Below are 25249 nucleotides of genomic sequence, written 5' to 3'. Positions count from 1 at the left end.
ACATGTCTTTATTGACATGCATTGGCCATTACTGTCCTTATAAGCAATGCAGCAGGGATCAAGTCTTTCAAGTTATACTCCTGACCAAATACATCAACCAAGTGCACAATGCAAATCTTTGTATCAAACCAAAATCTCTATTGGATGAATAGCATGGTCAGAAGGGATACAAACACTTTTCACTTTTTTTTCACACATTCTTTACAAAAAGAACATTTTCTTTCCTTTGTGCCCATGATGTTGCCTGGTAGCTTTTACCTTGTCAGCCAAGTTTCTATTAGTTTTTTTTTTTTTTTGTGACGTAGCAGAGGAGTTCATTGGCCCAACACCTGCACAGTTTGATTGACGGTATTCACGGCCTCTTGGTGACCGCCTTCACTGTTACGTTGCATTTGTATAAGCCAGGTTGCTGCTTTTGATGTAGCAGTAGCGCTATGAAATAGAGTAGAAACTATTCCACAACAGCACAGGCGGCTCATGTGCCGGGAGAGTAAAAGAACAGCCATGTGTTCTCATTTCTGGCAATTAAAAACCAATGACCAATGAAAACGCGTGAGATTATCCCTAATATACGGGATGTGGGACTAAGGGTCAAAAGGCTGGGCAGTACAATGGAAAACAGGACACTTGGTCACGCTACACACAGGGAGCCTGTGAAAATAGGCTCCTTTGCAATAGTATTGAAGAAAATGTGTACACTTCTTTAAATAAAGAATCTGTGAAATGTGAAATCTAAACCTTGAAAAATACTTTATTGATGTATTTACTATAAATTCAAAAACAATACAAAATGTACATTTACATTACAACTTACAAAATTTTAAGTTCACAAATTCAAATTCACAAATGAAAACATTTACATTCATTGCTGTCTGTGACATCTGTTCAGTCAATCGAGGATAATATCAAATGTAAAAGGAGTCATTATGAACACCAGGGTTTTAAGGTATTTTCTGAATCAACAGGACCATCTCATTTTGATGCCCAAAACAATCTTCCCATAGAAATTAAAACCCTGTGCCAAGTTTTGCTCTTAATGAGATTACAACCTAAAATTTCCAACATCCTGTGATGAAAAATAACTGATTCCAACCCTGATGTCAGTTCCCAGAGACATGTACAGTACCTGGTTGTCTGACAGAGTCTGCATGTGCTCATAGAAACATACCACAGATGAGTGGAGCCCTACAGCAGTATGGATCCCTCATGCCCAACACAGTCACAGGGTTCTAACTGAGGGCCAGTTATTTGGCATTAACTTGCCATAATGGGACTGCCTAAAAGTAAAATTCAGTAGTGTCTTCACTTGTATGCATTTCCACATTCTCAAAATGAAGGGTATTAAAGTGAGGGTTAAAGCCTGGCATTAACATCATACTACCTGACATCAGTACCACATGGTCACCCTAAAGCATGTCCCCTATGAGTGACCATACATAATCACTGACTTCTTATGCCATGTTCCCTTTGGCCCTCTCCGTGCCCAGCTTGTCTACTGACTGGCACACTGATGGGCAGTCCTTGAGCCTGGGGAAGGGTTTGTGAGTAGATGTGGAGGGTCGTCTGGAGTCACAACAAAGACTGAACAACATGATACAGTTCATAATTGTTGCTACCATCATTAGGAATCCTGGAGAGAGATACACCCAATAACACTGGTTAACTGGATGTCATAAACATTCAGAAATATTGTCACATATATGGTTTCATCTGAGTGAAATTTGAGTCAGTTAAGGCCAAGCATGCATTACCATCCAAAAACTCTAGTATGGTAGAACTCCACATGTTTCTTAAATGAATTCTTATAATTATATATAAACAGTATATATAGTAACATATATATATAGCTCTTATGATTGTTCATTAAGATTGGTCCACCCTCATCTATTTTATGCAACCGTGGTTAACGAAGAGCTATTGTATCTAACGCTGTCCCTAATCAGTCATGCTAATAAATCGACTTTGAATTGAAATATGCCAGCGCCCTTACCACAGTAAATGGTGTTGGGTGCCATGTCATGCACTTGATATCCTCTGGTAAACATGGCTCCCAGTCCCAGGATTAAGATTGGGTAAACAGTGAAAGTGTAGTGGATGTAATTCACCAACACAAAAGTCTGAAGGATAAACCTGAAAAAGAAAATAGTAGGCCTAATGTGAGTGCTTACTCTCTTTAATTACAAATTAGGCTTCACTTTTGACAAGTGTGTGGACACTCCTATTTAAGTGCGGAAAGAGTGATCTTAGTTTTTCTAGTTGTCTTATATATATACAGTACATGTACATTTTCTGATGGCCACACTCACTCACACACACACACACACACACACACACACACACACACACACACACACACACACACACACACATACACAGAGAGAGAGAGAGAGAGAGAGAGAGAGAGAGAGAGAGTAAGATAGAGAGAGAGAGAGAGTTCTTTACCATAGAAGCATGGCCAGGAACAGTAGGGTGAGGACCACAGAGCTGACCAGTGGATCCTGCAGGCCAATGGTGTACTTTAGCACGACACCCAGATTAACCAGAGCATTAGTCAGAGTCCACCAAGCTGACAATGCCAAGCTGTTTTGTGTCTTCAACCCAAACACACACACACAGAGAGAGAGAGAGAGAGAGAGAGAGAGAGAGAGAGAGAGAGAGAGAGAGAATTTACAGTCAGGTGAGTGTAAGTGTCAAAAACGGCAGGTCCAACTTAAAGAACTAACATGCCTTTGCTCTGACGATCTTTTCTTAAATGAAGAGCACTGCAGTACATTAAGCTAAACACATTGTAATATGACCATGATAAAACCAAGTTACAACTCTGCATTTCATAACTTCTGTATCTAATCATAGAACCATCATGATCACCTAATTCATTCAACCACTGGAACAGACTGTCTCTATAATGTCACTCGATAGTACACCCTCATTAAAGATTGTTTTATGAGGGAGATATGTTCTGATAAGTTGAGTAATGCCTTGTGCAGTGCCCTGAATCTTCTCGGTCAGATGACACAATAAAGGCATCTCCCTCTGTACTCCACCCTCTGACTAGTGCTTCTGATGGGTCTGGCTCTGTGAGTGGTGTCATGCGGTAGATGAGGCTGGTGCCGTACTGCGTAGTATGTGAACCAGGTGAGCCGTGAGGAGGTGATGTGGAGCAAGGGTCTGCAGCGCTTGAGGTTGTTGTAAGAGACAAACAGCATGTAGAAGCTCAGCGCTGGAGGAAGAAGCCTCATGCAGAGGGCTTGCAGGATCTCACTGCCAGACAAGGACAGAATACACGAGTATGAACACAATATGAAGAAAGAAGAACAAGGACGATCATTATTGGTGTCATTACAGCAACGTTTGAAACCTAACCAATTCAACTCTACTAATGTGCTAAAAGAGAAACAAAGAAATGTGTGAAACTACCAAGAACCAGTGTTGCAACAGTCAGCTTTCGGTGCAAACAGTGCAGCTGCATTTGGTGTTACCCTTGGCTTTGTATTTACTTTGGTGAAAGACCAAAGCCAATAAACTCACTTACCCACTTTCCCAGAGAAAGAGCCCACCGATGTCTGTGACACAGATCACAGGCCAAGTCAAATAGAACAAGGGAGGGTGAACCTCGGGGTTGCAGCACACGGGGCCAAAGTAATTCCTGGAAATTCAAATTGCAGTGAATCAAACCATCAATTCACCCATATTGGAATCAAACTGCCACAGTCAATAGATTTTTGAAAAAAAAAATCATCTGTGAGAACCCGTATCAACTTAATGTTACATTTACGGTAAGTATTGATTTCCATAAATATCAGAATTACAGTAAGAATAACCGTTTTTTTTTTGTAAATGTACGAAACATTGTCTGCAAACTTAAAACCAAAACATTTGCACACAAACCTTTGGAAAACCATTACAAGGGAAAAACAGAGAAAAATATTGCAGATGCTTGGAATGGCAGCGTCTATGTAGCTTGTCCATCTGTCCATGGTAACCTCAATGGGGAAGATTGCAGACACATTACCTTTGGTTGTCTCAAACACACCTGAAACATAACACAGACAAAAACAGTGAATCCAGACACCTCATACACACTAATCTTTGAGCAGGATCAAATAGCTAGTAGGATCAATGTGACAACTAATGTATGCTAATTTGAAACGGCCTACAAAAATGGCAATGTTGAATTTGATGTTGGCTGAGTCCAGCTAAATGTGACCTGTTTATCATGGGATTTATGTTGCAATATTGAGCTTTTGGTATGTTGTAGTGTGATGTGTTTGGTTGGCTAGCAGCTTCCTGGTTCACCTCTGTGTTGCAGTGGGTTCACGAGGGGCACTCTAGGAGTCAGTGACATGGAAAATGAAAAACAGCCCCACAGATGTAGCGGTTTCAGGTCATAGGTCATGGGGTTATATTTGATTATAACAGATTAGCAGAAAAATATTGCCAAATTAACATTCATTTAGAACTGAAGGTATTGTTCAAAATGTAACCAGAACAATGCTTTCCAAATCACTTTCCCTGTTCTAAAGTAGGCTATTTCTGACCACAGAGTATTATTAAAACGCATTAGCACTTTAACAAGCATTAGTTGTGTAGTTGGTAGCAGCCCCGCATAGAGCCTCCTTTGCTATATTTCTTTGTATATTATACATAGAAGATTACAAATGTGATGGCGTGCATCAGTCCGATTGTGTTGCTAGCTGCCACTTTTGGTGTAGTTATGATGACAACACAGCAAGAGTCAGGTTAAATTGAAGCTTCAAGGAGAAGCGAATGAAGCTGTGTGTAATGTTTGTGGTAATTAAAGGGCTTCCTAGAGATACGTTTGTTGGTCTTTGTGAATTTTTTTTGATAATCATTTTATTGCAGTGGTTTATTATGCTGGTCATGATGACTTTTTTCTCCACCACAAGCCGTCAATCAAGCCAAAATGTCACTCACACATTGAACCTCCACCTCACCTTTAAAGGTGAATTAAACCAAAGTCCTTATAGGCGAGTCACACCACTCGGCAGCCATCTTGGCAACAACGCCGCTCAGCTATGTAGGGCAAACAAGATCAGGCTCCTATCTAAATGACTTAGGGGAGATCCATAACTTCACATAGCATGGTCAAACAGACGTTTAAAGTGTCATCACGTGAATCCGCTTTTAAATCTGTCATAAACGGTGTGATCATTTTTTCCCGAACCACTCAAATAAGGCAAAAAAATATGTTCACTTACTAACTGAGCATGCACCAAAAATCTCGGCGCAGCTATTGCTATGGTAATGGTGGAAATAAACAGAACATTCATTTGAGGCGAAACGTCCCCCAATACCCCATTCATTTTCCCGTCAGTGATTTGTCTAAATATAGATAAAGTCCGATACTATAATTTTAAGAACTACTTATCTATCACAGATGTGTCCCAATGATGTTTTTTGATCAGTTTTACATCAGTTTTAACATTTTAGACCACACATTGCTGTGGCATACCATGATGTATCCAGTAAGACCTGATCCGCTGTTAGACCTTGCTGAAACCATACTATCTACCAAAACCTTATATTTGCTATATCTGAAGTGGTGCAGTGGGTGAGAAGGATTTACACCATGCAACGCCCCCCACCCACAGAGGCTGAACATCACTGAACACAGACAGCATACAGCATCGAACACACACACACACACACACGCGCGCACACACACACACACACACGAACACACATATACACACATACCCCTGAACATACCTCTATAAGTGTTTCCATAGTGTGCTACACCTCACACAGACTCTGAAGCACTTTACATAAATAGAAGCTGATGGACCTCCATCTGAATCCCTCTGTCCTATTTGATTCCTCACAAGATGAGATATATTCCAGACTTCACATCTGTCATCTGTCACTGAGCAGTTCAGTTACTCCCAGGAGTTCCTTCTAAACTCTCCTCGTGCAGCAGACACTCACCTGCAGGGCTTGGCCCATGAGCCCATGAGATGAAAAGCTGAGTGAGGAAGAGGCTGAGCACGGCCAGGAGGATGCACACACAGTGCTGCGCCGCCCGCCGGCCTCCATTTATGCCCATGTGGGTGGCATGTCCCGTCGTCTCCATTTTAGCTGGTGGTGGATTTACCCTCCTCTATGCGTACTCATACATCCTGCAAGGATTTATACACCTGAACACCTGGTCAGCAGACTTTGACCTTTGCATCAGAGTGCTTTATTGGTCACTACACTGTTAATGATTGCAATCATTAAACTCGAATAGCACTCAGAGAGCGCAGACCTCCGCCAAGGCCAAATGCTCTACCTCACGTCCTGTGAGGCAGATCCACTCCACAATTGAATGTGTTCTTCTGTGGCCCATGCTTTACCCTTCTACCAAGTTTCATGAAAATCAGGCTGGTAGTTTTAACCGTAATCCTGCTGACAAACCGACAAACAAATAAACAAACCACACCAAAAACATAACCTACTTGGCTGAGAGAGTGTGTGTTTTATGATTCCTGGAGTTGTTGAACTAGAGTGTGGATATGAATGTGTGTGTGCGTGTGAGTGTGTATGTGTGTGTGGATATGAATGTGTGTGTGCGTGTAAGTGTGTGTGTGTGTGTGAGTGTGTATGTGTGTGTGGATATGAATGTGTGTGCGCATGTGTGTGTGTGGATATGAATATCTGTGTGTGTGTGTGTGTGTGTGTGTGTGTGTGTGTGAGTGTGTGTGCGCACTTGTCTGTGTTCTGATATAACATGATATGCAAAATGTGGTTTCATTGTTTTAGGACTTCTGCTTTCATACGTCAACTCAGACTTAACACACTGACACACTGACACTGTCTATCAAGATTCATTTTTTAACAAATTTGAATAAATAAAGTGTAAATATGAATAATTATAAATAACTTCAAGGCAAAGGTAGTTTTCACAATTTTATTGGAATATAGGTTATTGAAAGGATCCAATGTTTCCATTGCCATTTAGTGCTTTTGGCAGTCTGACTGTAGAGTATGTTGGGTTATCTTTTGAATGCATGTGTCCATAACCATGCTTTGGCATTCATCCATTACAGTGACAAAATAATCAAGACACGAGACAAACAGTTGAATCAAATGCTTTAAATCTACAAAATAGGACCCAGCCCTTACCACAAGAAGAACACCCACAATCCCTCACCTGAAAAAAACCCACTAAACTAAAAAAACACTCGGTTCTGTGTCCTGACCAGCTCCATCGGTGACATCACTGGCATGTCCGGCCGGTAGAGAGGGTGGTGGTAGTGCCGCCACACCACCAGAGCGATCCGTATGATGAGGAGAATGCAGGTCACACCCAGGAGCGCCGCTGGAGAAAGAAAGGTAGGATGGCCAGATGAGATGAGGCATCAATGTAAATGATAAATGGACTGCATTTATATAGCGCTTTTCTACTCATAGAGCACTCAAAACACTTTACACATTAATGCCTCAGACATCTATCCATTCACACACCGATGGCAGGGGCTACTATCTAAGTTGCCAACCTGCGCATCGGGAGCGGTTGGGAGTTCAGTGTCTTGCTCAAGGACACTTCGACACTTGGTGATGAGGAGTCAGGATCGAACTAGCAACCTTCCAATTGCTAAACGACTACCCCCTGAACAACTGTCGCCTCAAATAGTGCATTTCACGAACAAGCCGTAGGTGTACATTACATTCTGACTGAAGCATATCACCACGGTACTTCAGGTTACATTGTCATGGTGTGAATCTGTTTAATATGTATGGAAACAAGTTTTGTTTTTCTCTATACCTTTAATAAATGGCAGAATATCACCATTGAAGCTCTGCTCTAATAAAAACTGCATTTAAAACTGGCCCTGGAAAACTCACCTGAAACTATATCATTAAGTCCAAACTGACTAGAGTGGGACACAATTCCTGCCAGCACAAGGATAACTACCGGGTAGACAGAGAGGATGTAGCGGAGATGATTCTCCAACAGGAAGTTCTCCACAACAAACCTGTGAAAACAACATCCTCATCTGAAACTAGACAGCGCTGCTGTTGTGATGTCAGTTCCCCAAGAGCACACTTTATTAAAAGAGATTATTTTATGCTTTTATAATATAGCTTTAGACTAATATAATTTTATATCATATAATCTATCATTCAAAAGAGTATATGTAGGCTACAGCATTGGTCATAAATCAGATAGCTGGTTATTAAATGCCACTGACCCATAAATAATTGAATGAGACTTATTGATTGATTTTCCATACCAGATCAGGATCCCAGCGAGGAGAAGAGACAATGAGATGATCGCTGAGTTGGAACTAGACATCAGGTTGTAGTTCAGAACAATTGTCAGCTTTAAAAGGGTAGCCACACTTGTGAATGTTGTATACATAGCGACCCCATTTTGTACCTGCAAAATGAAAAAATTAACTTAGAAATATCACTTTCCTCTCCTTCTTTCTTTTTTTCTTTAGTTCTTCTCAATTTATGTTATCTTCATGTCACTATTGGCCTACTGTATTGATGAAATCAATGACAGTTAGGATATTTTACCAAAATACGGAGAAGCCATAGGTCAAGAGAGTGGTGTTTGTTCAGCCAGGCTCCGTACACCTTGAGCCCGTAACAGGAGAAGAACATTAGAAGGCAGTTTGTAAAGGCCATCGTTGCAGACATTACCAGAGATGCCAATAACAACCTGCAGCATGACATACACATACAAAATTACCAACATGCAAAACATAAACTCACCACTACTTGCAAAATCATTGTAATTACAGGGCACTAAAAGGATGCAAGTACACTGACACTGAGACAAAAGACAAGACATCACTAGGCAAAACACGAAGTCTACATCAACCAGTCTACTACTATAGTATGTGGATATTGCTGCTTTTATGTAAAGGTTCTTTCACAAACACCGCATAAAATCATGATCAATTCTGTAAAAAACTGCACATTGTAAAATGCTCTTGCTTCTAGGTAACCTTGCTCTACCAAGCTGGCATTCTCTTCGATCAAAAAAATGTGATCTGAGGTATATTGACTGATTGAAGTAAGGCTCAATCATAGGACCCTGATTTTAAATAGTTTGAAGACTACTTACTCCCTGTCAAACAGGAACAGATAGGAAACATTCATGATGATGTTTGTTATCAATATCACATGGAATGCATATGGCAGCACCGCGGGATACGCATACATCCATGAGGACGCGCTTCTGTGGACAAATGAGGAGTGCAATATCTTGGGGTCATACACAAAACATGGAGGCAAAACAGGTCACTTATAACCTTCAGGACACAGAGGACATACAATAAAGATTATCTGGACTATCTGGATATCAGACATGTGGACTCACCTTCTGAAGAGCCCTGTTAGGAGATATATATGCATACAGAGCAACCATACGTAGGTGAAATCCCACACGAAGAGAGACCATCTAGCAGGCGTGATGTCCGTCACATACTTTTGTGTAACGTCCTCTGTGCTTTGCTTAAAAATACCTGGGGAAAAACTGTGCGTTTAACAGCCATGCCAAGTCTGTGTTACACCTGTTATGCTCTTTGACTGAAGGATGTTCTGCCTGTTATGCTCTTTGACTGAAGGATGTTCTGCCTGTTATGCTCTTTGATTGAAGGTTATTCACCTGATGGTCCACCAATTGAGGCCAGTGTGTTAAACACCATGGCAACTAGGTGTGCAACCAGAGAGAGGACTACGACAGCCACTCGTCCAGGGTTGCGCTCAGCCATCTTCCAGGTGCACAAGAAAGACCTTTATCGCCAAAGGAGAGCTTCGGGCAAAGATGCACATACATTTTCTTTTCATTTGGTGAATAATTAATTAATTAAAGATTTCCTATTTACATGGCTCAGCTAAATTCCCAAGAAACCTGTAGCCTTCTATCCACTCACCTCCTTGTTCGCTCAACAGGGTCGTTTTGACTGTGTCCAGGCACCCACCTCAAGCACCTTGTTCCTCTTTCCCACAGACTCAAAGGGCAACTGCTTTAACTCACCTATCACGTCACACATCTTTTTCTTATCTTTATGGTTTTGCAGACGATTCAGTAAATAAAACCATAAAAGACGATCCTACTATTGTCTATTTCAGTTTAATCTGAGTTTATCATTCATCAAGCCCTTCTCTCGTTCTGTGTAATAAATGAACGAATGAACAAATTAATGGAACAAATAAGAAATAAATATGATGATTCACAACTATGAAATCTACAGGCATATAAAACATAGGCCTCCTGATCTCAAAATATCCTATACTGTTTCAGTGACAAAAGGTTTCTTAACACTGTGATTCTCATTTTTTTTATTTCCACATCCTTTAATCTGTTAGCCACATGTTCCACAACAATCATCAAGGGTTTCATTGTAAAAGATAATGCTAGTCCACATGTGTTAATGACAGCGCTCATATGTGTAGTAATTACTTTCCTTTTCCTTTACTTTTACAGTTCAATAACTGAATGTCAGATGGAGAGAAAACTGGCAGGTATTTACACAGTGAACATGACCGTGGCTGATCATAACAGGACACTGAACAGTAAATTATCTCTAAATTGCACTTCCCAAACGTAAATTGGACCAACACATCACCCTTGATTAACTGTAAACAGCAACAAACCTTCAACTTCTTTCACACAGTGCTGAAAGTTCATAAGGCACTTTGACCACCAAATGTTTTGATTTCAAATTTAAATTGGCACATACTTTTTTTCTTTTATCAGGTTTCAACTCAGGACATTGGAAAAAGATATCTTATCTGTACTGGTGGATCAAAATTTACTGTGAGGAGGGTCAACATTTACTGGATTGATAAACAGTCAAGTTCTTCAGAAAGCTCAGGTTGTTTCAGTTTATGACAGGTGTTCCACCAGTCTCACCTTGTCCCTTCTGTCTGGCTTTGATTGTCTGTTTTACCATTCTGTGCCAGTTTCTTTGTGACCATTGATGTATGCACATCTCAAAAGTCTAGTGGTAGAGACCAGCCTCAATAGCAGATTACCCCATTCTTATCTTCCAGGTAATCATTACAGATTACACTTCAATGAGATGACTAAGCATTCTGAAACAAGCACTCTGGATGGCACAATTTCATATCTAGGCTACATTTTGTTAAAATGGTTTTATAGGTTAATTTTTTGGTAAATTAGACAGTGATTTAAAGTTAAGTCTGGATCAGAAGATTGGACCCAAACTCTCAGATTATTAGATTAACACTTGATCTAAATCAAAGTTTTTTTTAGCTAACAGCTATCTTTCTAGACATCTTTCTGGTGTTCCACAGGGCTGTGTGCTCTCGTCCCTGCTCTACTCTCTTCACCCCAATCTGCACTTCTGACAGTTGTTTTCAGAACGAAGCAACTGAAGTATAAGTGCAAAGCTTCTTTTTATTCATATTCTCTCCCATTCCCAACATTATCAAAATCAAACATAACCACCTGCAGATGTACAGATATATCCCACACACTGTAAAGGTCAGAAATTATTTAAATGTTTTGATCCTTAGTTTTTCCTAAGACTTGCCGTCCTGCATCATACCCCATGATTGGGTGGCTATTTTTAATAAAGACCAGCAACGGAAAGTCCCACCAGGTTTGCGATGCTCTGCCAAAGTCCCCTCTTTGCAGTTTCTATCTCCCACAATGTGCTGTCATCTCTTCTGTCCATGGTGCAATACTGTTACAAAAGACGGTCTGATGATCATGGACTTCTTCTTCTGAATCTGTGCCCCAAATAGTTGCTATTCAGCTAAACTGTCACCTGCTATTTTTCTCCTATGTGGGGGTGCCTATTGTCTGACTATCCTTTTTCTAGACGGCCTAGTGTCAGGTTATTTATAATAACCATTTCCTTTGTGTTCTTTCCCCTTCAGGTCTTGCCTTCTGTCTATCACTCAGGTGTACACACTCTGCGGTCTTGATGGTTATGGTCATGATGAGACCAGAAGTTAAAGACTAGGCTGAGGGAGTCAATCTAAGTTCACTGAGTGACATGAGTTTTATACTGATGTCCACCACCCGGGTTGGTCTCATCTCAAACAACGATGAGTCCACGTAGCGGGAGGAAGTAACACGGCTGGTGCCATGGTGTGGATCCTACAACTTGGAGCTAAACACACGGAAGACAGTGGAGATGATGGTTGATTTCAGAATGAACCCCCCCACCCCCACTGCCTCCACTTCACAGTCAGCAGAGCAGAGTCAAATTCCTGGGCACCACCATTCAGCAGGATCTCAGATGGGACAGACACTGCATTTATGAAGAAGGCCCAGCAACGCTTGTATTTGCAACAACTGATGCAATTTGGGCTGCCTCAAGCACTGCTGGCCCAGTTATATCCTGCCATAATAGACTAGTCCATCATCACATCTCCATTCTGCTCTGCACCTTCGCACAGCATGAGTGAATGGAGCGATGTGCAGAAAAATCATCGGCTGTTGGCTCTCCACACCCGGACCTTCACTCATCTAGGATGAGGAAGAAGAGGGAGGGGAAATCATGGCCGACCCCTCACACTCTGGTCACTCTCTCTTCCAGCAGTTTCCATCTCAGTGGAAAACAAGGGTGAAAGCCCTAATGACTCAGAGGAAATCTTGGCTTGTACTCCCAGAACCAGGCGAATAAAGATTCTTATTCTGATCATATCGAGTAATTTCGGCCCATGAATTTCAATTGTTGAACAACCTTGCCATGCGTTTCTGTTGCCCATATACTAACCTTTTCAATCAATATCAGTCAGTGTGTGTTTCTTATTAGACGTCAAATAAACATTTTGTGGCAACTACGTGTGAATGCGTAGATTCCTGCACCCTTGACGTTGTCTGGTTGCAGCCAGTAGAGCGTTCGCGACGGACTCGAATTCTCGAATGAAAGGTTTACTTTAGCTGTAGCTCTCGCGGTAAGACGTAAGACGAACGTGAAGAAGGACCTAGCTGCGGGATCCCACGAAAGTGTGCTTCATGGCGGTAACATTGGAGACTGCGGTAAAAACCAATAAATGCACTCTGTTTGTGCATGACTGCGTTGTAATTATACAATTAGCTATATATCGTAAATATGTTTACTAGCAATCCATTTACTACTAAGATGTTCTCGCCGATTTCAAAACTTTATCATTGAGGCCTAATGTTGGCTAATGTAACATCAAAAATCAGGACGTTTTATTTCCTGTATTGTGTTCGAATGAAATTGTGTTTTTCTGAATGTATCGCAGTAAAACATACACCTTGCTAAGTTAAAATAACATTTCTGGTGATTTAACACAGTGTAATATGCAGCATAAATGCCCGATACCGTTGCAAGTAAGTTACATTCATGTGTACCCCTGGCCTGAGTTTGTGGCTAGCTAATATATAGCTAGCTAGTTCTATTGTGGCTATCATAGGGGCTCTTCAATGAATCGTTAGCTAACTAGTTTTAGCTAACGTTATGTATCAGGAAAGGAAACTGGCCGTGTTTAGTAACCTTGACTAATCTCTGACTCAGTAATGCATCATTTGTAGTATGTGAGGGAAGAACAAGTATCGATAACGGCAGCGAATTGGGCTAACGTAAGGTAGGTCCGGGTTAACATGCAAAACAGCTTAGCTTTGCTACCAGTATCGCATGAGGTACGTTAACTAGCCAGGTTGATAAACGTGCTTTTAATGTTAGTTGTGGTAGTTAACTAGGCGTATAGTTCATACTTGAATTGGTATTTGAGTTGAGAATGTAAAATAAAATGTTAGCGTTAGCGATAGCTATATTCAACAAGGTTAGATTGCAGCCATTATTTTTCCTCATTTTGGTTTGGATGTTCCCTCCAGATAACTGAGAAGAACTTGTGAGCTGTCTGTTACAAGTCACATCGCCGTTATTTTGCCTCTGGTCGCCCCTGCGAATAGCGGCCTCGAAGGTACATTATAACATTTAGAACTAGCCAGCTTAGCTTCTGTTGAACACCTATCCTGAATTCATTATCTAGCCTTCAGCGACATAGCTTAGTCATACTTGGCGTTGTCTACACAAATTACAACCCTAATGAAAACGGTGCTGCAGTACACCATGCAATTAGTATGTACAGCTACTAGCACCACGACATGTTTATAAATCTGTAAACAAAATGTTAAGGGAACAACTGATTTGAAAATGTGAAATGTTCTATTATTCTCGTGTGTGTGGACAGATATTGGCCCATGCTTCTGTATCTTGAGTGTTTTTGTTAATGAAGTCTAGGGCTGGGCAATATGGACAAATACATAATACAAAAATAATATCGGTGTTTTAGGCTGAAATATACACGAAGTGGGTTACATTTTCAGTTGCAAATCGAAGCCACATGTGAAATGTCAAGAGCACTTATTAAAACAATCTAATCAAAATAAATTGCGAGGACAGGGTTTCCTCAATGCATTGCAAGACAATCATCAACAAAAATCTATCTGTGTAACTGAAGAAGGTTACAAAAAAGGCTAAAAGCAGGCATTATGGTGTCAGTTTCACAGAATCTTAGTTTAGTGCCTCTTTAAGAACACTCTTATCCCAGCCAGACACAAAGTAAGTATAGCCCATTTTGATGGAATGCCCTCTTACTGCCAGTTATTATTGCGTTTCATGACCGCCATATGTAGCCGCATCGATATGAATAGTGCAATAGGTTTTGATTTTGCATTATTTTCTTCTCTAAGTAATAGACCTATTTTAAGCACTAGCTAACAGTTACCTAATTAGACCTGTTGCTGGTGCCCAAGTTAACAACTTTTTGAGCAATACTTTACCACAAACTTAATGTTAGAACTTAATTTAGTGTCCTTGCCATCCATCACGGAAGATGCAAGTTAAATTTTAAATAGTGATGATCAGTCCCTTCTTAACTGGACAACTGCGCCAGATATTTTGGTGATAGTTGATGATATGAGAGACGGCTACAATATAGGATCTGAGCTGTTTTGCGGCGGGAAATACACAGGAAAACTACCAAAAGATACAGATTGTGGGTGAGTGGTTCCAAAGTGGTTGGAGCCCTTGTATAGTTAGCTGGCCAGCTAATCATGCACTGTTTAACAGCAAACTGAACCTCCACGTTCTCATGTGTTGACTGGCAGAGGTAACAGCGGTAAGTTACTGCTAAATTTTTTTTTGACAATTTGTTAAAATAGTTGCTGTCTGCTTACTTTATTGACACAGGTCTAAAGTAGTGTTTAGGTGTATAAATACGAGTCCTGATGCTCGGACAGGGTTGCTTGGAGAGAGAAAAAAAGATTCAAACACTGCCACGCCTTTTTCGTAAAATGGGTTATGTAATCCAACATCAAACTATATTGTTATAAACAGTATTGTCTCATCCTGTATCTCGTTTGAAAATATATTGATATACCTTTGGTCGATATACCGCCCAGCCCTTGGTGCTTTATAGAAAATGTAATGTATCCTACTGGAGACAAGTGGAAGAGTAGATCTAGTTTGCAGCCTTTCTTAAAAGCATACAGTTAGTATAATTATGGTTTCTTATAAGGAACTCCTGTCTTCTATTGTAGAGAGGCAACACGCTGATGATGGAGAATGGACAGAGCACGGGCTCTAAACTTGGGCTGCCGCCCCTCACACCCGAACAACAGGAGGCGCTGCAGAGGGTAAGCTTGCACATGACATGCTTCTATTGGTACCTTTGTCCAGGTATTGATCAGACATTTGGCTCACTATCTGATTGCTGTAAAGCCAGTCTTAAATTGGCCAATGCAAGTTGCAAGTAACATGACAACAGGAGAAATTCTAAACATGCTTTAGGACCATTCATACTGAAGTACACCCACTGAAATCATGGAGAGCTAGTAGGATAATAGGATAAAGATGGATCGACTTACTTTTCCTTTTCCAACCTGGGTTTTCCTGCAGGGAAGATGATTTTAATATTTTATGGGGAATAGTGTTTGCACATGCGTATTATGTCTCAAGCACAAAGAGCACCCATGACACTATGTCTGTGTACCTTTAAATATGCAGACCTCTTGAACATAGAACTGTTCTGTTAGTAAAGGGCTTGTATTTGTTGGTGGATATGTGATATCCTGTTTAGATGATAATGGCACAGTGTTACTAGTCCCATGTGGTTGATATGTACTTGTAGTAATTGGAAGGACACAATGAAAACATTGTTGCCTATTGTTTGTAGGACGAGCATTCTTGTTCCACGTTGTCCGAGTTGTTTCTGAACATAATTGCGTGTGAATAGCTGTTATGACGTAGTGTGTTTGCATAGTTATCCAGGAAGATTAATGATATGACTCAGATAACGGTTAAATGGGGTCATAAGGTCCCTGGTGATTAGTCATAATGCACCTAACCTCCAAATGTAAACGGCAATATTGCTTAAACTAGTGGAGAAGAGTTTGTAGAATTAACAGAAATAAATTGTAACTGTCCTAATTTCTTTTTGATCTTTCCGTTGTTCCATTTTAAACAGTACACGGCAGGCAGCACTGTGCTCATAAATGTTGTACAGGCCCTGACGGGGGTAATCAGGAGTTTGACAGCCCCGCGGGTGATTAGGGTTGAGATTTCAGAAATCATAGTCATTGCGTTTAAAATACCTTCCGAAAGACTAGGAACATTTTTATTTGATTTATTTTGATCTGGTATCGAGCAGTGCTGTGACGTGAGTGCTGCGACATGAATGCTACGAGGTTGGTAGTCAGTCTTGAGCACACTGGAATACGAAGTGGAGCTTCTAGTGAACAGTACTGACAGTTGCATTGTCTCTCTGTATTTCAAAAAAAAAATTCATGTTAGTTATGAAGCTGAGCATCTGTCTTGCTAATTTGCGTAATGGGGGAACTGCAGCATCTAATGATGTCAAAACAAGAAGTTATCACATACCAATGCTTGCATGTCAGTATTACCAAACAGATGTCTGTACTTTTCAATGTTAATAGATGGTGACTAGCTTGATGATGTATTTTGAGTTGAGTTGTGGATTGAGTTATGTATCATGACTGTGCATTCTCTATTGCCAGGCAAAGAAATATGCCATGGAGCAGAGCATTAAGAGTGTGCTGGTGAAGCAGACCATAGCCCATCAGCAGCAACAGCTAACCAACCTGCAGGTGAGTGGAACTTGCAGTTCCTCCATGGAGCGTTTGGATTTCACAACTGCATAGTAATTGTGCAAGTAATACTCAGGGCACACCGTCACTGCACTGGATTGCCCTTTTAAAAAGGAGAGTTTCCTTCCTGGCATGTGTGTAAACTTACAGAATACATATGCTGACTAGCTGTGTTTCTTTGAAAGGAGGAATTTGTAATGGTACCGTATCCAGGAAATTGATAGATATGGCAGTATATTGTAATTTTACTGATTAAAGAATTGTTTATCATGTTTATCATCACAGTTGAATAACATCATTTTACAGTTGATTAACATCATTTTACAGTTGAATAACATCATTTTACTGTTTGACTTTCCAATTCTGGTTATCTTTAACACAAAGTTTGTAAAAGTGCTCAGGATCGCATGGCCTCTCACACACACACAGTTTTCATGTAGTTGTGCTTGGCCTTGTTGTTGTTTATGTTTCTCTGAGGGTGAATGTGCACACAGTATACATCCTGGGCTGAGCTTTTGTGTTCTCTTTCAGCCAACGAAGATGACTAATGCAGAAGAGAAATGTCTCACCTCTCTCTTTCTCTCACTCTACCTCTCGCCTTTGGTCTTTTCAATGTCCTCAACGGAGGAAACTGTATAAGAGTGGGTGGGCTTGGGTCTGGGCTTAGCCAGCGTGATGACTTATTTACCAATTGGAATCTGGTCAGCTGGGTGGGGTCTGACGTGTTTTGTTTGATGTCTGTATGACAGTGACATGTGAAAGAAAAAAAAAAGGCAAATTTTTTTTCTAACCTACTTTTCAGCACTTTTTCATCTTTACTGTCTTTCAGATGGCAGCAGTGACAATGGGCTTTGGAGATCCTCTCTCACCTTTGCAATCGGTCAATAGAATATTAAACTATATATTTCATTTCTGTCCGCATTCCTGCTGTGAGGACTGTTACCCTTCTTTACCTGGCCAACACTGGCTACTTAAATTCATTGTCTTTCACATGAATGCCCCAGCATATTTCAGAAAGCAGACATGGCTTTTGATTTTGAATGGTGGATGTTGCTGGATGTATGGTAGAGAGCCCATTTCATAGTAGATCACTTAGAATTTTGTCCCAGGTGAATAGTGATTATTGTGTCACAAATGTATTTAAAAAAAAATTATTGTATTCCTGAACCAGGAGTTGCTCTTGATAAAACACAAGAAGCGATTTAAAGAAAATAATATAAGTAACCTTGAGATGTACATTGTCTGATGTATAAATAGCAGGATCATCTTATAATATCCTGACTGTCCCACATTGAAGGCATTTGTAATTCAGTGCCCTTTCATCTTGCTGGGTTAGTTTTGTGACCGTCCTTCAGTCAGCAGTGCTTTATTTGGGCAGTGAGGCAGCCATATTCAGCCTGTAGCCTCAGTTGTGTAGATGAGATGCTGATGTCATCTTTTTGGCACTGAACGAAAGCCAGTGACTGCATCTGGAATGTTGGGACTATGTGTGAATGGGTGTGTCTGTGTGGGTGGATCTCAGTCTTTTTGTCTGATTCTGATTGGTTGGTTACAAATCCATGTCTCCTTTGTAAATATGCTGATGGGCAGCAGTGACAAAAAAAAGAGCCCTTCTTGGCCTAGATTTCTAAGAGGGATAGCAGTCAAGTTTCATAGAGCCTTAATCGTTACATTTAATCAAACTCAGGTCCCACACTCCCCATAAAAAAAATCCTATGTTGGTTGATGTGTACTAGGGCAAAGGATATATCAGTTTTCTAAAGCCTATTAAAATTCATATGCAAGCATAATTATTTCCCCTACAGGGAAGCAGTAGATTCTAAGACGCTGTGTAAAGCAGTTCTTTCTTTCCTAACCTGTAGACATAGGCATAAAATGTAGGCCTTGAAAGTCATCTTTGACCAAGCCTACTGCATTTGAAAGGTCATGAAGGTCATCACAGCCTCATACCAAACTTGTGAATATGTTTACTTTTACCTGCTTCTCTGGATGACAGGTCAGTTGCACCAGTGAAACAGTGGTGTGTTGATATAGCATCCCCTACTAAAGTCAATGCATTTAAAGTAGGCATTGTAGAATTTAAGGTTTAGATATTTGAACCTAGTTAGATGTAAGTACTGGTTAGTAACATTTTAGGGTTATGGCATTATAAAATGCCATTACTTCCATTCTTTTGCTCAAGTTTACATAACAAGATGACACTTTAGAGCCTTTAGTTCATTTATTGTGCTAGAATTCATTACAATATGGATTATGGTGGAGGACAGGATGAAACCTATAGTAAACGTACAAAGTAAAAAAAATCACACAGCATTACATAGAAAGACTTAGCTGCTGCAGTTCCCTCACTTTCAATATTTAGGCAACTGTTATGCACCCTCACGCACTTAGCCAAATTGACTGGTTTGATTTGTTCTTGTTTGGTTTATTTTACATGTGAGTTTTTGTGTAGTGGTTCTTCCCTCTGCTCGGTTCGCCCCGGTGGAGTAACATCCGCCCTCTTGTCTCCCTTGCTCCTCCCGCTGGCAGGTGGCAGCACAGCGGCAGCGGGCCCTGGCCATCATGTGCCGCGTCTACGTTGGCTCCATCTACTACGAGCTGGGCGAGGACACCATCCGGCAAGCCTTCGCACCCTTTGGCCCCATCAAAAGCATTGACATGTCCTGGGACTCAGTCACCATGAAACACAAGGTTTGCCCAATGCCCATTCAGTACTGTAAAGTCTGTGATCAATTTGAATTGAGTGAGTTATATTCAGAGGCGTTTATTATGTTGTTGTGCATACCCAGAGACCCCTTTCCCTGTGTGTTTTTCTTTCTCCCCATATTTGTCATGCATTACTGCTGTGCATTAATCTGTATGCTGCTATGTATGCTAGTAAGCAATTTCCCCTTTTGTCATCCTATCTGTTTATTTCCATCTCAGTGGGTGTTTTTTGTGATATCCAAGGCCCCTTGCCAATGATTCTTTTTGCTGTGCTTCATCTTCTCTGTTCATTTCCATTCAGCTCACTCACCTTCTCCCTCTGTCTCTTCCCAGGGCTTTGCCTTTGTTGAGTATGAGATCCCCGAGGCGGCTCAGCTCGCTCTGGAGCAGATGAACTCGGTCATGTTGGGGGGCCGCAACATCAAGGTTAGTGCTCCTGCTGAGCGGCTCCCGGCTGCTGGCCCCAGGTGTTCCACCAGCTTCGGAGGAGTCCTACATCTTTTCTAACTCTCTTTCCCTTTAAACTCATCTCAGGTGACCCATGGAGGCAGACCACAGTGTTTAGGCTTTACCTGTCTGTCTGTGTGTTAAAGCTTGTATTCTTTCATTAACCTGTTCTGTCCTCTTTTTGTTGTTTCTTTGATTAACCTGTCCTGTCTTTGTTTTTACTAAGTGTGTGTGTGTGTGTGTGAGAGAGAGAATGTACTTGGGTGTACCAAGGATTTTTTGTTAAGTGTCAGCATCTGTGTTACTGTCTGAAATAGTTTCTGTGTCTGTATGTGTCCTTGCTTGTATGTGCTGTGTACAACAGCACACATCTTTCTTTGCAATGTTATGCTTCCATGACATAATCAGGTTGTTTTAGAGGTCAGGTTCCGGAAGATTCCGGGACTGTCGCGCTGCTCTTATGTCCGTGGTGTGCTAATGATGGGCTGCGCCTGGTTGGTGTTGCTTGGCCGCCCTCCCTGCAGCACACACCTAGTACAAGCCAAACCAACGTACAACCGTTCGAAAATCACACACAAACACTCTTAAGAGCTACGTCAGCCAGTTAGCCTTGCTTTAGGGTCTTTTACATAAGAGCCTTTGTCATGCTGTGTGTGACGAGCATTATTCATTAATACCAAAATGCTTGTCTTTACAAGTAAAATAAGATATTAGGTATTTTGTAGAATATAAAGTTGCAAGTGCTGTTTAAGCCTTGTGATAGTCCAGACAATTGAAAACAGCCGATGGTGGCAGACATGCTCACACTCTCAAGCACCCCCACACACAAACACACACCCCTACTCTCGCACCGACTTCAGCACAACATCCCCCCACTCAGTTGGCCCCTGTGCTGGTATGTGTGCTGTAGGTGGGGCGGCCAAGTAACATCGGCCAGGCGCAGCCCATCATTGACCAGCTGGCAGAGGAGGCGCGTGCCTATAACCGTATCTACGTGGCGTCTGTGCACCCGGACCTTTCGGACGACGACATCAAGAGTGTCTTCGAGGCCTTTGGCAAAATCAAGAGCTGCATGCTGGCACGGGACCCCAATACCGGCCGCCACAAGAGCTACGGCTTCATCGGTGAGCAGGGAGGGACCCTCAGCCCTGTGCTTCACAGGGCACGGCCTTTGTGTGGAGGGCGTTTGGTGTATTATAAGTTTCATATGGCTGTTTTTTTTTGCTAATCAATTTGAAGTCTCAAATAATTCAAAACTGAATTATTGTTTTCTTTTTTTATATATATTAGTTTTTTTTTTGCATTTCCATGTCATTGTAGAGCATGTGCAGTAACATATTGAGTACAAATTTGAGTTCTCCCACAGCAACCCCAGTGGTGCCCAGTGACCCCAATATTCAGAGGGTCAGGTTCAGGTGTTTAGACGCCCCTCTCTTCCTCCTTGTCCTTCATATCCAACCAAATGCATAATGGCTGTCTTGTGTATTGTATGCTGCATGTTCCACAGCCAACTACATACAAGAATTGGCCTTGAACTCTTAAGTAGGTGCTGTTTATTTATTGAGGACTGCTGGCTGGTGTTCTAGCCTCCAGTACTGATTATTTATTATTATTTTTAAATCTCAGGACAGATTACTTGTGTTTTATGTAATATGTATAAAAATGTAAGATGGCTATAGCCGTATTAGTAGAGCACGTACTACTTCCAAGTTGGCATAATAGTAATTTGCCATTGGTTTACTGGGACAGTGTAGTCCATACTAGGTCATATTCAGATATTTGTAGTTCCCCGCCTCTAACATGTCCTTTCACAAATGATTTCTTTATGGTGAAAATCCAATGACATTATTCATATAGAAACTTTGGAAGTGGTATGCACAGAGTGCTTTACATAGAGAGTCAAAATAGAGGGTAATGGCACAAGGCTCTATGATGATTAAAGAAAGAGTAGCTTTACTCACAAAAAATGGTAGGGTTGATGTGTTATTAGGCTTAATGACTATGTTAACGACTTATGACTATATTAAGTGCCTGGACATACTAGACGTTTGTCACAGTGTTGTCTTTTATTGCTTCATAGCTATCCAAAAATTCATATGTGTAGTTAAACAATGGGTTTAGGCTTTAAATCTGATTTAGAAGAGACAATAGCTTGTCTCACCAAGGGCACTCATGTGAATACGAGGGTAACGAAAGATGGTTGTAGAATAAGCGCTGCTAATGCTGAAATAGCACCCCCCTTTATTAGTGAGAAAGGTGTACTTTAAAGATGCAGTCCGCTACAGTATAGTGGCTTAGACAGGGCCTTAAACAATCCCGGCCAGTCAACACGGGTGCTTCAGGAGCACGGAAGGGAGGAATGTAATTTGATTCGCTATCAACAACCTTGCACGACACCGAATCACGCACTGCATCTTTAACAAGAACATTACAGTCCACAGCCACTACATTAAGCTTTACCTGTTGATATTAAGGTTGGCAGTACTATTGATTTTTGCTCAAAGAAAATGTGTAACTGTAGCCAGACTGACACAGACAGTCATGTAGACACTACGTTGTTGCAGCTGTCAATTCATCCATGTCATCCAAAGCTTTGACACCCCATATACTGAAATTGGAACCCTACAGAGAAGATTAGCATGGGGTACATTTCCTGTTTAGTGTATAAGTGATGAAGGAGATGTAGAACACCCATTGGGCTTTTGGTTTTTGAGCGTTTGGTTTTCTTAGTCCTTGCCTCTCCTGTCTCTTGTCTCTCAACCCTTCATCCCTCTTTCTCAATGTGACCAGAATATGAGAAACCACAGTCGGCCCTGGATGCTGTGTCCTCCATGAATCTGTTTGACTTGGGTGGGCAGTATCTGCGAGTAGGCAAGGCTGTGACCCCGCCCATGCCCCTATTGACGCCAACCACCCCGGGAGGGTTGCCCCCTGCTGCAGCTGTGGCCGCTGCTGCTGCCACAGCCAAGATCACCGCTCAGGTGAGGGATCCTCTCCAAGTCTTTCTTTCTTTCATATGGCCCCTATCAGGGAGTCATAATCTCTGATCCCTGTCTTTGATCTGATCTTGCCTTTTTATTTATACATATAATGCACTAAAAAATCGATGCGTCTTGAAATGTTTAGCAGATGAATCAAAAACGGGAACAAACTGTTTTTGTTTCTGAATAATTTCAGCGTTTAATTTGTTCACGTAATCTATGAGAATGAAGGGTTGATGAATTGCCCGTTGCACAGTAATGGCGTTTGCCATTGTACTGTGCCCCGCACCCACATGTGAATACAGTCCGTGTGTGTTGCCCTAGGAGGCCGTGGCAGGAGCATCCGTATTAGGTTCTCTGGCAAGCCCTGCCCAGATCCTCAGCCAACAGATGGGACTCCCACAGGCTGTGCTGGCAGCCCAGGCCCCCGGCCTCATCACAGGTCTGTTCTCCGTTTTCAAACTTAAAAACCCAAACTAACCTGTGCTATGCTTTTTCATAATTGATTATTCTGTATGTTTGGTCATCCTTAAATACAATTATTGATATTAATTGACTTGGGGTGGGGTCCTACTGCTTGTGTTTGAAATATACCTTGAATACTGCACTAACAGAGTTCTCATTCACTAAGGAATAACATCCTTAGCATCCTTTTCCTCCCTCACAGGAGTGACCCCTGCCCGGCCTACTCTGCCTGTAGTGCCCCAGGTGGGGCTGGTAAACCCGGTACTTGCAACTCCGCCTGTCACGTCAGTACTCGCTGCTGTTGCCACAGCGACAGCGGCCAGTCTACCCGCAGAGGCGAAGAAGGACGCAGAGGAGGCACGTAGTGGGGATCAGGACGACCAACCGCAGCAGGATGGGGCTGGACAGGAGAACTTGAGCGACCAGGAGCACCTGAGCATTTCTGGAAGCAGTGCACGACATATGGTCATGCAGAAGCTGCTTCGCAAGCAAGAGGTGGGCTGCCAGAATTGTTTGCTAATATTGCAAATAGGTGCCAGTGATGCTGATTGAAAGTGTGCATTTTTGTTTAATTAGAAATGCATTGAAAAATGTACACAATCCACACACCTAGAATCAATGATTTGGGTAAATCTACCTTCTAAATCACAATTATAAAATTAGAAATGCAAGTCACTGAAACCAGTTTACCATGCTGTTTGATGCCCATGCCTGACTATGTCTCGTGTGTGTGTGTGTTTTGCTGCATAGTCGAGCGTTATGGTCCTGCGGAACATGGTGGGCCCAGAGGACATTGACGACGACCTGGAGGGAGAGGTAACGGAAGAGTGTGGCAAGTTTGGCGCTGTTAACCGGGTCATCATCTACCAGGAGCGGCAAGGCGAGGAAGATGACGCCGAGATCATCGTCAAGATCTTTGTGGAGTTCTCAGAGGCGGCCGAAATGAACAAGGCCATTCAAGCCCTTAACAACCGTTGGTTTGCAGGTCGCAAGGTGGTTGCTGAGGTCTACGAATATGAGCGGTTCAACAATAGTGACCTGTCCGCATAAACTCTCTTAGGAAAAACAAAAATGACGGCCGATGCCGAAAATTTCCCATACCCATCCTCTCCTGATGGCCGTTGCTCAAACTCGCCCAGCCGAAGTCACTGCTGCTAGAGATTTGAGCCTCTTTTAAACGTGTAATTATTTTTTTATTGATGTTAATATTATTGATGATCCCCTTCACCGGGATTGGCAAAGAAAAGAATACGTGCGCCTCATGGATTTTTTTTTTTTTTCTTGTACTGGTCACGTACTGTGAAGGTTTTTTTTTTCTTTGTTTTTTTTTTATGTTGCCGGTTTTTGTTTTCTAATTGAGAAAGAAGTTAAGGTTTGCTCCTCCCTCTTCACTTCTTGTCTTTATTTTCTTTTATTTTCTTTCTTTTTTACGAATGCCAGCATTTTGTCCACTAGCATTGTGTTAACTCAGAACGTTGTGTACTGAGTATTTAGAACTATTGGTTCCAGGTTTCCCAGAACAATAAATTCTCAAATATGTAAACATTGTGTGTGGTTAATTATGCTTGGGTTGAAGCTA

At 41.6% G+C, this 25249-nt stretch overlaps 3 protein-coding genes across 10 annotated transcripts; 1 reads left to right on the top strand and 2 right to left on the bottom strand.

Moving 5' to 3' along the window:
* Positions 1-733: 733 nt before the first annotated feature.
* Positions 734-6152, bottom strand: LOC105889326. 2 transcript variants are annotated; one of them, XM_012815124.3, is made up of 7 exons: positions 5947-6152; positions 3889-4033; positions 3533-3646; positions 3117-3261; positions 2443-2591; positions 1991-2130; positions 734-1630 (listed from the first exon to the last, which is right to left on the bottom strand). In XM_012815124.3, the coding sequence occupies exons 1-7, from the start codon at positions 6089-6091 to the stop codon at positions 1452-1454; spliced, it is 1017 nt and encodes a 338-aa protein (XP_012670578.1). In that variant the 5' UTR covers positions 6092-6152; the 3' UTR covers positions 734-1451. The 2 variants fall into 2 exon arrangements, with proteins under 2 accessions (XP_012670578.1, XP_042566221.1); XM_042710287.1 differs by lacking the exon at positions 5947-6152 and adding an exon at positions 5731-5937.
* A 741-nt stretch (positions 6153-6893) lies between these two features.
* Positions 6894-9998, bottom strand: LOC105889269. Of its 2 annotated transcripts, XM_012815065.3 has the most exons (8): positions 9888-9998; positions 9620-9766; positions 9332-9476; positions 9077-9190; positions 8524-8668; positions 8235-8380; positions 7846-7976; positions 6894-7318 (listed from the first exon to the last, which is right to left on the bottom strand). In XM_012815065.3, the coding sequence occupies exons 2-8, from the start codon at positions 9723-9725 to the stop codon at positions 7170-7172; spliced, it is 936 nt and encodes a 311-aa protein (XP_012670519.2). In that variant the 5' UTR covers positions 9726-9766; positions 9888-9998; the 3' UTR covers positions 6894-7169. The 2 variants fall into 2 exon arrangements, with proteins under 2 accessions (XP_012670519.2, XP_042566282.1); XM_042710348.1 differs by having other exon boundaries at positions 9620-9980.
* A 2863-nt stretch (positions 9999-12861) lies between these two features.
* Positions 12862-25213, top strand: puf60b (poly-U binding splicing factor b). Of its 6 annotated transcripts, XM_031583490.1 has the most exons (12): positions 12867-12973; positions 13796-13884; positions 15506-15601; positions 16982-17071; positions 17901-17951; positions 19601-19762; positions 20111-20203; positions 21135-21348; positions 23015-23205; positions 23530-23647; positions 23837-24165; positions 24421-25213. In XM_031583490.1, the coding sequence occupies exons 3-12, from the start codon at positions 15521-15523 to the stop codon at positions 24718-24720; spliced, it is 1629 nt and encodes a 542-aa protein (XP_031439350.1). In that variant the 5' UTR covers positions 12867-12973; positions 13796-13884; positions 15506-15520; the 3' UTR covers positions 24721-25213. The 6 variants fall into 6 exon arrangements, with proteins under 6 accessions (XP_031439349.1, XP_042566280.1, XP_012670618.1 ...); XM_031583489.2 differs by lacking the exon at positions 13796-13884 and having other exon boundaries at positions 12862-12973; positions 23533-23647; XM_042710346.1 differs by lacking the exon at positions 13796-13884 and having other exon boundaries at positions 12864-12973; positions 23533-23647; positions 23873-24165.
* Positions 25214-25249: the final 36 nt, after the last annotated feature.

The sequence above is a fragment of the Clupea harengus genome, chromosome 17 (genome assembly GCF_900700415.2).
Source record: "Clupea harengus chromosome 17, Ch_v2.0.2, whole genome shotgun sequence".
In the NCBI taxonomy this organism is placed as follows: Eukaryota; Metazoa; Chordata; class Actinopteri; order Clupeiformes; family Clupeidae; genus Clupea; species Clupea harengus.
This window is presented reverse-complemented; position numbering and strand designations above follow the sequence as displayed.

Coding starts and splice junctions, on each gene's coding strand:
- puf60b (XM_031583488.2), top strand. CDS start 12,950: ATGGCGGTAACATTGGAGACTGCG. Junction 15,602..16,981: donor AACAGGAGGCGCTGCAGAGG/GTAAGCTTGCAC, acceptor CTCTATTGCCAG/GCAAAGAAATATGCCATGGA. Junction 23,648..23,836: donor GGCCCCCGGCCTCATCACAG/GTCTGTTCTCCG, acceptor TCATTCACTAAG/GAATAACATCCTTAGCATCC.
- LOC105889269 (XM_012815065.3), bottom strand. CDS start 9,725: ATGGCTGAGCGCAACCCTGGACGAGTGGCTGTCGTAGTCCTCTCTCTG. Junction 9,477..9,619: donor CTCAATTGGTGGACCATCAG/GTGAATAACCTT, acceptor GTTTTTCCCCAG/GTATTTTTAAGCAAAGCACA. Junction 8,669..9,076: donor CTGTTCCTGTTTGACAGGGA/GTAAGTAGTCTT, acceptor GTCATGCTGCAG/GTTGTTATTGGCATCTCTGG.
- LOC105889326 (XM_012815124.3), bottom strand. CDS start 6,091: ATGGAGACGACGGGACATGCCACCCACATGGGCATAAATGGAGGCCGG. Junction 3,647..3,888: donor CTTGTAATGGTTTTCCAAAG/GTTTGTGTGCAA, acceptor TTGAATTTCCAG/GAATTACTTTGGCCCCGTGT. Junction 3,262..3,532: donor CTCTTTCTCTGGGAAAGTGG/GTAAGTGAGTTT, acceptor CTTGTCTGGCAG/TGAGATCCTGCAAGCCCTCT.